The sequence below is a fragment of the Lepisosteus platostomus genome, chromosome 3 (assembly GCF_059453375.1).
Source record: "Lepisosteus platostomus isolate fLepPlt1 chromosome 3, fLepPlt1.hap1, whole genome shotgun sequence".
NCBI lineage: Eukaryota > Metazoa > Chordata > Actinopteri > Semionotiformes > Lepisosteidae > Lepisosteus > Lepisosteus platostomus.
In genome coordinates this window covers 2,881,850-2,894,478 of record NC_142613.1, presented here as the reverse complement: position 1 = coordinate 2,894,478, position 12,629 = coordinate 2,881,850, and the positions used below count along the sequence as shown (strand labels likewise).

At 54.7% G+C, this 12,629-nt stretch overlaps 1 protein-coding gene across 13 annotated transcripts in view; it reads left to right on the top strand.

Moving 5' to 3' along the window:
* The window catches only part of plxnb3 (plexin B3), a 49,377-nt gene that overhangs the window by 33,520 nt on the left and 3,228 nt on the right, over positions 1-12,629 (top strand). For all 13 annotated transcript variants that reach the window (XR_015934158.1, XM_088623829.1, XM_088623822.1 and 10 more), the window contains 22 exons: positions 366-488; positions 807-900; positions 1,016-1,182; positions 1,495-1,646; positions 2,527-2,638; positions 2,754-2,890; positions 3,441-3,617; positions 4,050-4,218; positions 5,117-5,347; positions 5,582-5,740; positions 6,513-6,661; positions 6,944-7,044; positions 7,229-7,446; positions 7,920-8,098; positions 8,997-9,063; positions 9,250-9,396; positions 9,673-9,832; positions 9,927-10,030; positions 10,316-10,403; positions 11,090-11,256; positions 12,115-12,275; positions 12,414-12,561. Coding sequence is in view for 12 of the 13 variants with exons in the window: in XM_088623829.1 (XP_088479955.1) it covers positions 366-488; positions 807-900; positions 1,016-1,182; positions 1,495-1,646; positions 2,527-2,638; positions 2,754-2,890; positions 3,441-3,617; positions 4,050-4,218; positions 5,117-5,347; positions 5,582-5,740; positions 6,513-6,661; positions 6,944-7,044; positions 7,229-7,446; positions 7,920-8,098; positions 8,997-9,063; positions 9,250-9,396; positions 9,673-9,832; positions 9,927-10,030; positions 10,316-10,403; positions 11,090-11,256; positions 12,115-12,275; positions 12,414-12,561 (3,210 nt within the window). In the remaining variant the exon portion in view is untranslated. The remainder of the gene's footprint in view (positions 1-365; positions 489-806; positions 901-1,015; positions 1,183-1,494; positions 1,647-2,526; positions 2,639-2,753; positions 2,891-3,440; positions 3,618-4,049; positions 4,219-5,116; positions 5,348-5,581; positions 5,741-6,512; positions 6,662-6,943; positions 7,045-7,228; positions 7,447-7,919; positions 8,099-8,996; positions 9,064-9,249; positions 9,397-9,672; positions 9,833-9,926; positions 10,031-10,315; positions 10,404-11,089; positions 11,257-12,114; positions 12,276-12,413; positions 12,562-12,629) is intronic.

Genomic DNA, 12,629 nt, shown 5'->3' with positions numbered 1-12,629 from the left:
AAAGAAGCCAGGGTGTCGGCTTCAACAACATGGCTGGATAGCTTGTTGCATACCCCCACCACCCTTTGAGTAAAGAAGTGCCTCCTGTTCTTGGTTGTAAATCCATTTCCACGTGGTTTCCACCTGTGTCCCCTGGTTCAAATTTGGCCTTGTAGCAAATGTGCGAAAGTTATCTCCTCTGTCTTTATCCGTCCTTCGTCTGGGCGCCTGGGAAGAGATCCGTGTGTGTCCTTCTCTCTGGTTCAGATTCCTCAGTCCTGTTTGTCCCGAACGCTCCCGCTGTGCGGCTCAGTGCTCTCGGTGCGCCGCTGCAGGGCTGGGTCCAGAGCCAAGCCGTCGCTTAGAGTGCGTCTGTGTGCCTCCAGGGGGAAGACTCGGGGTATCAGTGTGTGGTGGAGATAGAGGGCACCCCTCAAACCCTGGCTGCCTCGCTCGAGGCCCTGGACCCCACGAACCACACCCAGAGGGTCAGCTGCCAGACTGAGCAGGTAACACGCTGAGATCCACTCTTCCTCTGGAAAGACAGGCAATCCTGCCCTTTCCCCACTTACTGATTTTAACAGCAGCCCCCTTTGTGCAGTCAGTCAGCATCTATATTAATCCCCCTCAATGCAGTGTTAATGTACTGGAGTGTCCAGTCAGTCGGTGTGTCTGTATTAACCCCTCTCTCTCAGTGCAGTGTTAATGTACTGGAGTGTCCAGTCAGTCAGTGTGTCTGTATTAACCCCTCTCTGTCTCAGTGCAGTGTTGATGTACTGGAGTGTCCAGTCAGTCAGTGTGTCTGTATTAACCCCTCTCTCTCTCAGTTCCAGTACTCTGCGAGACAGCTGGAGTACCACGCCCCAGTGTACCTGCAGAGGGTCCAGTCCCTGCGTATCGACACCAGGCCGGACTTGCACTGTGAGCCTCTGTCCGCACCTCTCTCTCTCTTTACAAGTCCGATTTGTGGTTTCCCAGCCCTCCGGTGAGTGAGGGACCTGTTAGCCTGAGAGTGACCGCTGTCCCTGTGTCCCAGTGCGGCTCTACGACTGCGCGGTGGGCCAGTCGGACTGCAGCCAGTGTGGGGCGGTGTCGGACCAGTACGGGTGCGTGTGGTGCCAGGGGGAGACGCCCAGCTGTCTGTACAACCAGTCTTGCCCCTCTGGCCCCGTGGACACCTGTCCCAGTCCTCACATCACAGAGGTACCCCGTTCTTTCAATTAATCAATTAACTCTTTAACAAATCATGCGGTGGATTAGATTGCCGTCATCAGTGTAACAGTGTGACAGTATCGGTCACATATTATCTGTGATATATTTGGAGATCTAGTTTAATTCCTTACTGGATCATGATCACTTTTAGGTTATGACATATTTTCTGCATCTGCTGTCCTGCCTTTGAGATAGGACTGTTCATCTCCCAGTTGTTTTACAGTCTATGGAATTATAAAGATGTTCCAGCTGAGTTTTCCTCCTTGTTTTTCTGACTCTCTGTTTTGTTAATGACCTGTCCAGATCGAGCCCCAGACTGGCCCGGTGGAAGGGGGCATCGCCCTCACTATCTGGGGCTCCAACCTGGGACAGAGTTTTGAGGATATCCAGGCAGGGGTTACCGTGGCTGGGGTGAGCTGCGTACCACAGCCCCAGGCTTACCTCATCTCCACCAGGTAAGGCCAGGCCCCGCTGGCTGGGGGCAGTCCTTCTGCTAGGCCCATGTGTGGGGCCGGAGGAGGGTTTGTTCGTATTGCTGGGTGGAAGCAGGCACTGTTGGAATCTTGTTGAGACACACACCAGAAATCTTCCGCTTCCCCTGGTGGAGATTCATCTCTGCTCCACACTCATCACACACCCACAGTCTGCTTTCAGACAGTGGTCTAGTTGCCTAGTCTGTGCACATTATAGAGTTTATAGAGAACAGTGCTAACCTGAGTCTGTCTCAGAGTGCTGTGTGGGTGTGTATTTACAGTGAGTGCATGTGTGTCTAAGGGTGTTGTGTGAGTCTGTATTTAATAGTGAGGGTGTGTGTGTGTCTCAGGGTGCTGTGTGAGTGTGTATTTACGGTGAGTTCATGTGTGTCTCAGGGTGCTGTGTGAGTGTGTATTTACGGTGAGTTCATGTGTGTCTCAGGGTGCTGTGTGAGTGTGTATTTACGGTGAGTTCATGTGTGTCTCAGGGTGCTGTGTGAGTGTGTATTTACGGTGAGTTCATGTGTGTCTCAGGGTGCTGTGTGAGTCTGTATTTATGGTGAGTTCATGTGTGTCTCAGGGTGCTGTGTGAGTGTGTATTAATAGTGAGGGTGTGTGTGTGTCTCGGGGTGCTGTGTGAGTGTGTATTAATAGTGAGGGTGTGTGTGTGTCTCGGGGTGCTGTGTGAGTGTGTATTAATAGTGAGGGTGTGTGTGTGTCTCGGGGTGCTGTGTGAGTGTGTATTAATAGTGAGGGTGTGTGTGTGTCTTGGGGTCCTGTGTGAGTGTGTATTAATAGTGAGGGTGTGTGTGTGTCTCAGGGTCCTGTGTGAGTGTGTATTAACGGTGAGGGTGTGTCTCAGGGTGGTGTGTGAGCTGCAGCCCAGCGAGGGAGAGACTGAGGGCCCGGTGAGGGTGACAGTGGGTGACCAGGACTCGGACTCCGGAGAGTCAGAGCAGACCTTCACCTACCAGGTAATCCGCTGGTAACCTTTTCTCAGCCTTCTCCTTTTCACCCTTCCCTGTGCGTGATGTATGAGTTCAGTATGCCTCTCTCCATGCCTGCCTGTGGGTCTGCTTGTCTCGGCAGGATCCCCGGCTGAGCGGCATCACTCCGGCCAGGGGTCCGATGGCTGGTGGGACCTTACTGACAGTGCTGGGGTCCAAACTGCGCACGGGACAGAGGAGCGACCTCGCCGCCTACACGGGACACGCCCCCTGTCTCATGTAGGTGCCCTTCTGCCCTCTCCCCCTTCCTGCCCGGCACCCCTGGGCCCCTGTCTCTCAGTCACATTCCCAGCAGGACAGCGCCTCCTGCAGGACGGGGTGAGAGCTCATGCGATGTGGGCCGAGCCTGAGCAGACCACCTGTGGGCAGTTCATTCTGTCGCCCAGCGGTGCGAGTGGTGAGAGGGGTACAGGGCCCGGCCCTGATTCTCCTGGGTGCTGTGCTGCAGCTGTATGTTCATTGCCCTGGTGCTCTGCGGTAAAAATCAGTTTTTGTTTTTTGTGTCTCACCTGGGCCACAGCAGGTGAGATCAGTTTCTCCCCCAGAGAGGCTGTCAGGAGTCTGAAAGCAGCCCTTCAAGTAGAAGTGTCTGCTCGCTCAGCGAAAACAGCGTGGTGCTGATTTTTTGGGGGGATAAAAAAAACATCAAACATTTGCAGTAGAGTTCCCAGTTATCCTCCCACAAAATCCTCTCTTGTGGTTTTCTGCTGGTCTTCTGAAAGCTGACCATGTTGATGTTGCCCCTGTTCTCCTGTTCTTGGGGTGTCAGGGAGGGAGAGGTCACGGACACCCAGCTGGTGTGCCGCACCAGCCTGACCAATGAGACGGCGGACGTGGAGGTCAAAGTGCTTTTCGGCCGGGCAGAGAGGATTCTGGGGGATTTGGTGTTCCAGTACACAGAGGACCCAGTCATTACCTACGCTGCCCCTGCGGAGAGTTTCTATGGGTAAGCAGACTGCAAGCTGACCGCTCATTAACCCATTTCGAACCAGAGCATGGACTCCCTTCGTTAACACCTTCTTAACTGGCTGCCAATGAATGTTAAAACGTGCCCATCACCCTTTAGCCACTGAGTTCAATAACCAGATAATGATCAGAATGGTTTGTTAAGGAATTATAAGGCCATGCCAACAATGACAGAAGGATGGCATTTTTGCTTTAGTCCATTTTGAAGTAGTCTTTCAGAGATTTATAAGGGACAAATATTGCTTAATTTTCAGATTTAAGAATTAAGAGCCTGATTTATTGTCAGCAGTTCACAAATGTGGCACGAAGAGACAGATATATTAACTGGTTATTTCTGAGTTTCTGCAGGAGTTCAAAAATAAAAATAAAAATGTGTTTTTTTTAAAGTGCTGGTGGTTTGGTGTGTCCCCAGGGGTGGGCGTGTCATTAAGGCCAAGGGGCGGAACCTAGATGTGGTGCAGCGGCCAATCATCATGGTGCAGGCGGAGCCAGCGGAAAGTGGGCAGGGACGGCAGAAGCGGTTCAGCCAATCAGCTGCCAGGAGTGAAGGAGGCGTCTCAAACAGTAGCAGTGTTCAACAGGTACACCAGGCCCCAAATCCTTTTCCTGGCTCAACCCAAAATTCAAGGAGCACTTCCCAGTGGGGCAGTCTCCAGACACTGCATAGTGTGGAGCTGCACTGTTCCTTTTACCCAGCTACACAGTAGAAAAAATTGAGTTTTATAATGTTAGCCTAAAGCAGAGCTCGCATAATCTCCTCGCGTTGCATAGTTGTGTAACCCAGCAGTTCAGACAGGCAGGTGCGAAGGCTTCCCAAAACGTGCTGCATCCAGTACAATACAGCACTGGAGACGAGAGGAGTTGTTCTTGCATGTGGAGCTTGTGTTGCGCACTGGGGAAGAGCTGGGGAGAAAAGGGTAGCTCTGCTTCTAACAGGGTCCCAGGAGCTGCTAGAGTTGTGTATAAAAGGTCCTTTATCCCACACTCCATACAAGTACCGAACGCAAGCTGTTAATGATGTTTTATTTGTTCCAGGTAGTTGCATTATGATCAGTTTGACTTTATCTGTGAATGTTTGCTTTTTCGTGTCTGATGTGTTGTTCTTCTTTCATGTTTGCTGATTAATCTTATGTCGTGTATTTTAATTAATTGTGTTAGTTGTAATGGAGTTAACCTAAGACAAATGTCCGCTCTTAGTGGACAATAAAGTTAATGTAAGAGGCCGATCTTTTGCAAAGCTTCCCTTTGAGAGAGGAGCTGAACGTGCTTTATTTGCCAGTCTTTTGTACCTCTGCTGCGAAGACGGTGGCCTTTGATGAGGACCTCTGAGAATGAATTGTCACTGTGTGATGGTATAATGATCCCTGTGGGACTCCGGCTCCTCTGTGTTTTAGATCGGAGACTGAAGCTGGTTTGTGTGCTCAATCCGCCTGGTTTCTGACCTGTGCTGCTCTGCTCCCCCACCTCTCTGTGTCTCAGGAGCCGTGCCTGGTCCACTCCCCTGAAGACATGGACTGCCCCACGCCCCCGGTCCCCGCGGAGTTGAAGGTCGTGGGGGTGTGGTTCCAGATGGACAACGTGCGTGTGGAGTTTGAGGAAGTGGGGGAGCGCCCCTTCACCTACCACCCCGATCCGGAGCTGAGACCCCTCAACGGCGACAACCCCGATCAGCCCTTCCGTTTCAAACCCGGCGGGGTCCTCGCCGTCGAGGTGAGACTGACCAGCGGGCAGCTGGACACTGTGAGTCCAGCCAGTAAGAGCTGGACAGGCAGTGAGTGAGTCGAGCACAGACAGGAAGTCAGACTGCTGAGACAGGAAGTCAATCTGTTGGGCCACACGTAGACCGCCCTACACAAGCATGCACGCTCGTATACCTACGTGGAGCCTGTACCTGGCCCTGGCGTGTTGAGTGACCCACCGCTGACCCTTGACAATGGCTTGCAGGGCAGAGGGCTGACCCTTGCGATGACCCGGGAGGAGGTGATTGCACGGGTGGGCCAGGAGGAGTGCGAGATCAAGACGCTGGACAGCACTCACCTGTACTGCGAGCCGCCCGAGAGCCAGCCCAGCCCAGAGGACACCAGCCCCCTGCCCGCGCTGACCGTGAGTCACTCTGCACATCTGTCTGTCTGCGCTGTGACACCAGCCCAAAGAGCACTGACAAGCCTGCATTTGCTGATTGTTAGTCTCTCTCTGTGTCTCTCTCAGGGTGTGATGGGCAGACAGACTGCAGTCTGATCCTGTCTCTCTCTCTCTCTGTGTCTCTCTCAGGGTGTGATGGGCACACAGACTGCAGTCTGACCCTGTCTTTCTCTCAGTGTCTCTCTCAGGGTGTGATGGGCAGACAGACTGCAGTCTGATCCTGTCTCTCTCTCTCTGTGTCTCTCTCAGGGTGTGATGGGCACATAGACTGCAGTCTGATCCTGTCTCTCTCTCTCTGTGTCTCTCTCAGGTTGTGATGGGCAGACAGACTGCAGTCTGATCCTGTCTCTCTCTCTCTGTGTCTCTCTCAGGGTGTGATGGGCACACAGACTGGAGTCTGATCCTGTTTCTCTCTCTGTGTCTCTCTCAGGGTGTGATGGGCACACAGACTGGAGTCTGATCCTGTTTCTCTCTCTGTGTCTCTCTCAGGGTGTGATGGGCACACAGACTGCAGTCTGATCCTGTCTCTCTCTCTCTGTGTCTCTCTCAGGTTGTGATGGGCACACAGACTGCAGTCTGACCCTGTCTCTCTCTCTCTGTGTCTCTCTCAGGGTGTGATGGGCACACAGACTGCAGTCTGATCCTGTTTCTCTCTCTGTGTCTCTCTCAGGTTGTGATGGGCACACAGACTGCAGTCTGATCCTGTCTCTCTCTCTCTCTGTGTCTCTCTCAGGTTGTGATGGGCAGACTGCAGTTCCCTCTGGGCTTGGTGCAGTATGACAGCGACTCTGCCTCTCCGTTCCCTCTGGCCGCGCAGGTGGGGCTGGCAGGGGGGGCGGCAGTGGTGGTGCTCGTGGTGCTGGTCATCATCCTCATGTACAGGTGGGTACTGAGCTGTGTGCATGTTGTATGTAGTCCCACATGCTAACACACACACACACCCTAGAGATGATGGTGCTTTATCCAGACGGTTTAAACCCATACTGAGGTGTGGACACTCAGCCCGGTGCTCTGCTCCAGGATCAACAGCGAATCAGACTCCAGATCACAGGGGAAGTGTGTTTAGACAGGAATGATGCGGGACTTCTTGACACTGTCCCTCACTCGCTCTTTCTCTGCTTCTCCCTGCTGTCCCTGCCTCACCCCTCTCCCCTCTCCCTCCAGGAGGAAGAGCAAGCAGGCTATGAGGGACTATAAGAAGGTCTTAGTCCAGCTGGAGACCCTGGAGATCAATGTGGGAGACCAGTGCAGGAAGGAATTTACAGGTACGGAGCGTTATCCACGACCACGGAATCTTTTCCACTGTTGTGGCATCGTGCCGGTCACTGAGCCTGTAGCCCATGGCCAGTCGCCTGCAGCAGACCTGGACTCACTCTCTAGTGAGGTGCACTGTGCTCTCTTCTCCTGCTCTGCTCCTCCTTTCTCCTCCCCCCTGGCTCCCCCTCTCAGATCTCATGACCGAGATGATGGACCTCAGCAGTGACCTGGGGGGCCCGGGGATCCCCTTCCTGGATTACCGCTCCTACGCCGAGCGCGTCTTCTTCCCCGGCCAGCAGGGGGCGCCTCTGGCCCGCAGCCTGGAGCTGCCAGAGGCCCGCAGAGCCACCGTGGAGCAGGGCCTGAGCCAGCTGAACAACCTGCTCAATAACCGGGCCTTCTTAATCAAGGTGAGGTATCACTGTTATTACAGTGGTAACTACCATGTTATTACTGTGGTAATTACTTTGCTATTACTACATTCTGTATAGCTACTATTCACTTTTTCCATTAGTTTGATGCAAGATGTATGTTAATTTCATTGTATGTTAGATGGTAGATTATATCAGTAATGCAGGCGGATGAAAAATACTGTGACTAATTAGGCATTGTTTTGCACACCCTAAAGACACTCAAAGATGGAGAGCTGTGTTATGTGAAAAGCTAGTTTCTTCCCACACGGCACATAATGTCTGTTCCATTCTCATCTCCGATGAAATCTCCCCCACAGGTTATTGTTTAACTAGACGGCGGTGTGTTATTGCTGTGTTGTAGCGCTGTCTGTAGCTGTGTGCAGGTCTTGATAATCCTTCCTCTCTCTCTCTTCCTGGGGTCCTCACGCCCCCCCCCTCTCGCTCTCTCCCTGGACTCCCCGTCTCTCCAGTTCATCCACACGCTGGAGTCCCAGCAGGGCTTCTCTCAGCGGGACAGGGGCTATGTGGCCTCGCTCCTGACTCTGGCCCTCCATGACAAGCTGGAGTACTACACCGACGTGATGAAGGGGCTGCTGGGAGACCTGGCCGAGCAGTACGTGGCCAAGAACCCCAAACTCATGCTGCGCAGGTGAGGGAGTGATACACAGCAACGCCACTGTAGGAGCCCCACTGGAACCCCCTGGACACTGTAGGAGCCCCACCGGACACCCCTGTACACTGTAGGAGCCCCACTGGACACCCCTGTACACTGTAAGAGCCCCACTGGACACCCCTCTGGACACTGTAGGAGCCCCACTGGACACACCCCTGGACACTGTAGGAGCTCCACTGGACCCTCCTGTACACTGTAGGAGCCCCACTGGACCCCCCTGTACACTGTAGGAGCCCCACTGGACACACCCCTGGACACTGTAGGAGCCCCACTGGACACCCCTGTACACTGTAGGAGCCCCACTGGACACCCCTGGACACTGTAGGAGCCCCACTGGAACCCCCTGTACACTGTAGGAGCCCCACTGGACCCTCCTGTACACTGTAGGAACCCCACTGGACACCCCTGGACACTGTAGGAGCCCCACTGGAACCCCCTGTACACTGTAGGAGCCCCACTGGACCCCCCTGTACACTGTAGGAGCCCCACTGGACCCCCCTGGACACTGTAGGAGCCCCACTGGACCCCCCTGGACACTGTAGGAGCTCCACTGGATACCCCTGTACACTGTAGGAGCCCCACTGGACACCCCTGTACACTGTAGGAGCCCCACTGGACACCCCTCTGGACACTGTAGGAGCCCCACTGGATACCCCTGGACACTGTAGGAGCCCCACTGAGCACCCCTCTGGACACTGTAGGGAACCCCACCAGACACCAATGTACACTATAAAGAACCCCACTATTGTGCACTGTACTCTACAGTTCACACCATACAGTATAATAGGATTTCTGATGCCATGGTGGCGTTCTGTGCTCAACAACACGAGTCTTTGTAATTCCCGTGGCTCACGGTTTCTCATGAATCCCTCAGGACGGAGACGGTGGTGGAGAAGATGCTGACCAATTGGATGTCCATCTGTCTGTACTCCTTCCTTAAGGTGCGTCTGTCTGTAGTCTCTCCTCTAGGTGTGTCTTCCTGCCTCTTTGTGCTCCTTCTAAGCCCGTGGACTGTGCGCAGAGTGCGGTGGTCTCCGATGGTCTCTTGCACTGTGTGAGTCTGCAGTCCCATCTGTGTCAGTGACTGTGTCTGTTCTGTGTGCTCTGACCATGTTTGTGCATCTCAGGAAGTGGCTGGGGAGCCCCTCTACATGCTCTACAGGGCCATCAAGTACCAGGTGGACAAGGGGCCTGTGGACGCAGTGACCGGGAAGGCCAAGCGCACTCTTAACGACAGCCACCTCCTGAGAGAGGATATTGACTACAACGCCATGGTAAGTCTGAACTACGCTTCCCATAATGCCTTGTTGAGACTACATCCCCCACAATTCCCTAGTTGGTGGACAGTCCCAATCAGGCAGCTTGCACTAAGACTCAGTGCAGTGTGCATCTCAGGCTCTCCACACCTTGCAACTATAGAACCACCTTGTAGCAGAACCTTACTCTGCCCATTCCTGGTGTTGTCGTGCTACAGGACCTTGGGGAAAAGTATGACTTCAGCTTTGCTTCTCTCTGCTATCGGTGTGCCTCTGCTGTCCCCTCTGTCTCAGACTCTGACAGTGCTGGTGAAGACGGGCTCAGAGGTCCACCCCACGCCGGTCCGGGTCCTGGACATCGACACGATCACTCAGGTGAAGGACAAGATCCTGGACCAGGTGTACAAGGGGATGCCCTTCTCGCAGAGACCCCACGCCGACTCCCTGGACCTGGGTACGAGAGGGCAGGGGCGAGGAGGAGGAGAGGGAGGGAGTGGGGGGGGAGAGGGAAGAGGAGAAGGGGTGGATCACAGTGTCTGTTTTGACAGAGTGGCGGGCGGGGCAGGCAGGTCACCTGACTTTGTCCGATGATGACGTCACCGCTGTGGTCCAGGGCCGCTGGAAGAGACTCAACACTCTGCAGCACTACAAAGTAAGGCGCTGTCAACACTAGTCCTGCAGTACTGAATACAGTGAACTGCTGCCTGGCACAGTCATTGAAAAGAGGCTGCCCAGCGCACGACAGGGCACATCACCTGAAACTGCACTTCCTGAAAACACAGAAGAACTAAAACACTGCTCTGAAGTGTACTGGCATCATTATACCGCTGTAGTGCAGCTTGTAATAAAATAGTATAGCCTGCACGTGAACTGTAATTAGCTAGGTCCAGGGATTTTTATTGAAAAGATCCGTTCTTCTGTCCTGTCTGTGTTCCAGGTGCCGGACGGGGCGACGGTGGCTCTGGTCCCTCGCGCCCGGAGCTCAGTCCAGCAGGGGGTCAGCCAGGTGTTCCAGACGGGCGAGAGTACGTCTTTCTTCCTCCTCCTCCTCCTCCTCCAGCCCAGAACTGCAATGTCCCGTGTAGAAATACCTGTCACTGCGGACTAATGGCGGTGTCGTGTGTCGTGTGTCGTGTGTCGTGTGTCGTGTGTCGTGTGTCGTGTGTCGTGTGTCGTGTGTCGTGTGTCGTGTGTCGTGTGTCGTGTGTCGTGTGTCGTGTGTCGTGTGTCGTGTGTCGTGTGTCGTGTGTCGTGTGTCGTGTGTCGTGTGTCGTGTGTCGTGTACAGGAGGGTTCTGCACTAGCGGCTGTGTCGTGCGTGTGTGTTTCTGGACAGGTAGTGTGTGTGGGAATCTTCTAGACTAGTGTGTGTGTTGGACTAGAGGCCGTGTGAGGTGGTGGGGTTCCAGACTACTGCTCCCGAGGAGCAGGGATGTGATCTTGGGGCGCCAGCGCTGTCCCTTACCTGAAGCTGCAGGAGGAGGAGGAGGAGGCAGGGGTGTGGTGCGAAGATGGGTACAGTGGAGGTGTGATAAAGAGTGAAGCCCCACATGGGAAGCCGTGCCATTCCAAACCAGGCCAGGCCAAATGTGGTGTGAAGATGGGGGGAGACACGGGGCATTCTGGGGGAGTGCTGTGCAGGGTGGCCCCCCACTCCCCCTGCTCCCGACACCCAGTGGTTCACTCCAGCGTGTCCCCCCTCGCCCCCACAGAGACCCCCATGCTGGAGGCGGAGGAGGAGGGGGGGCTGCGGCTGTGGCACCTGGTGAAGTCCAGCGAGGAGCCGGAGATCCCCAAGCACAGGAAGAGCAGCGTGAGGGAGAGGGAGAGGGCCAAGGCCATCCCCGAGATCTTCCTCACCCGCCTGCTGTCCATGAAGGTACGGCCGGCCCCTGAGGGCCCAGACCCCGAGCCCTGCCTCCGGGACGCGCCGCGAGGGAGGATTCGAGGAGCATCGGCATAAAGGGGGGAACGGGACCCCCCGTCTGAGGTCACGCGCTGGTTCCACGGCTCGGGGTCAAAGTGCCGTCTGCCGCTTTTCCAGCGGTTTCGTTCTCATCCCGGCTCTCCCCGCACAAAAGCAGTGACGCGTCGTGTCCGTTCATGTCGCGCTGCTCAGGCGGAGTCAACTAAAACCACTCTCTGTGAATTCAGAGCCTTGTAGTACCAAAAGACATTTCATGTCGTCTGTCCCAGTACAAAAACGACAGTACGAGGAACAGTCATGTTCATTCAAAGCAAACTAATTAAGATGAGTTTGGCAATACCTCAAAGCTTTGTACTATTAAATACGTGTGCCTTTAAATATTCCATGTACAGAGCACACCGCAGGTGAGCAAATATTCATCAGTCGAAACGGGGTGACGCAATTAAAGCTTCATACCTAGAATACACACCGTATGAATTAAATCTTTTACATAAAATATTGTGAGTTTTAAAACTGTGAAGTTACAGTTTTCTCACATGTGGATGTTTTATTCTCCACGACACCTTCCCCTCGATAGGCTAGAGCCTGGAATGTCACCATTCCGCAAAGAACTGAGGGGCTCTCTTCTGCGGGGTTCGCTCCGACACGGCTTTCAGAGAAGGGCGCTCCTGAGCCCCCTGCTGAAACAGATTTAGAAACGGGGCACCTTGAGCGAGATCGCGCACTTGTAGGGCGCAAGACCGGAAGTGTGGGTACAGGGACACGGCCTGGGTGTGAACGCCTCTCCCTGTCCCCCTCTCCCTCCCTCAGGGCACGCTGCAGAAGTTCGTGGACGACGTCTTCCTGTCCATCCTGAGCACCAAGCGCCCGGTGCCGATCGCCGTGCGCTTCTTCTTCGACTTCCTGGACGAGCTGGCGGAGAGGCACGGCATCGCCGACGCCGAGACCGTGCACATCTGGAAGACAAACAGGTGAGCCCCCCGCGCAGGGACCGCAGAGTGGTGATGGGATAGCTGTCCGCCAGGGTCACGGCGCGTGTGGGCTCACGGGGTCTGTGTCGCCGTGTGTGTGTGTGTGTGTGTACACCCTGTCTCTGCTCCCTCCCCCAGCCTGCCGCTGCGTTTCTGGGTGAACATCCTGAAGAACCCCCAGTTCGTGTTTGACGTCCAGGTGACGGACAGCGTGGACGCGGTGCTGTCGGTCATCGCCCAGACCTTCATCGACTCCTGCACCACCTCCGAGCACAAAGTGGGACGGGTCAGTAGCTCCCAGCCACGCCCGCCCTGCCCTCGGTGCTCCTCCGCCATGGAGGCGGGAGTGTCTGT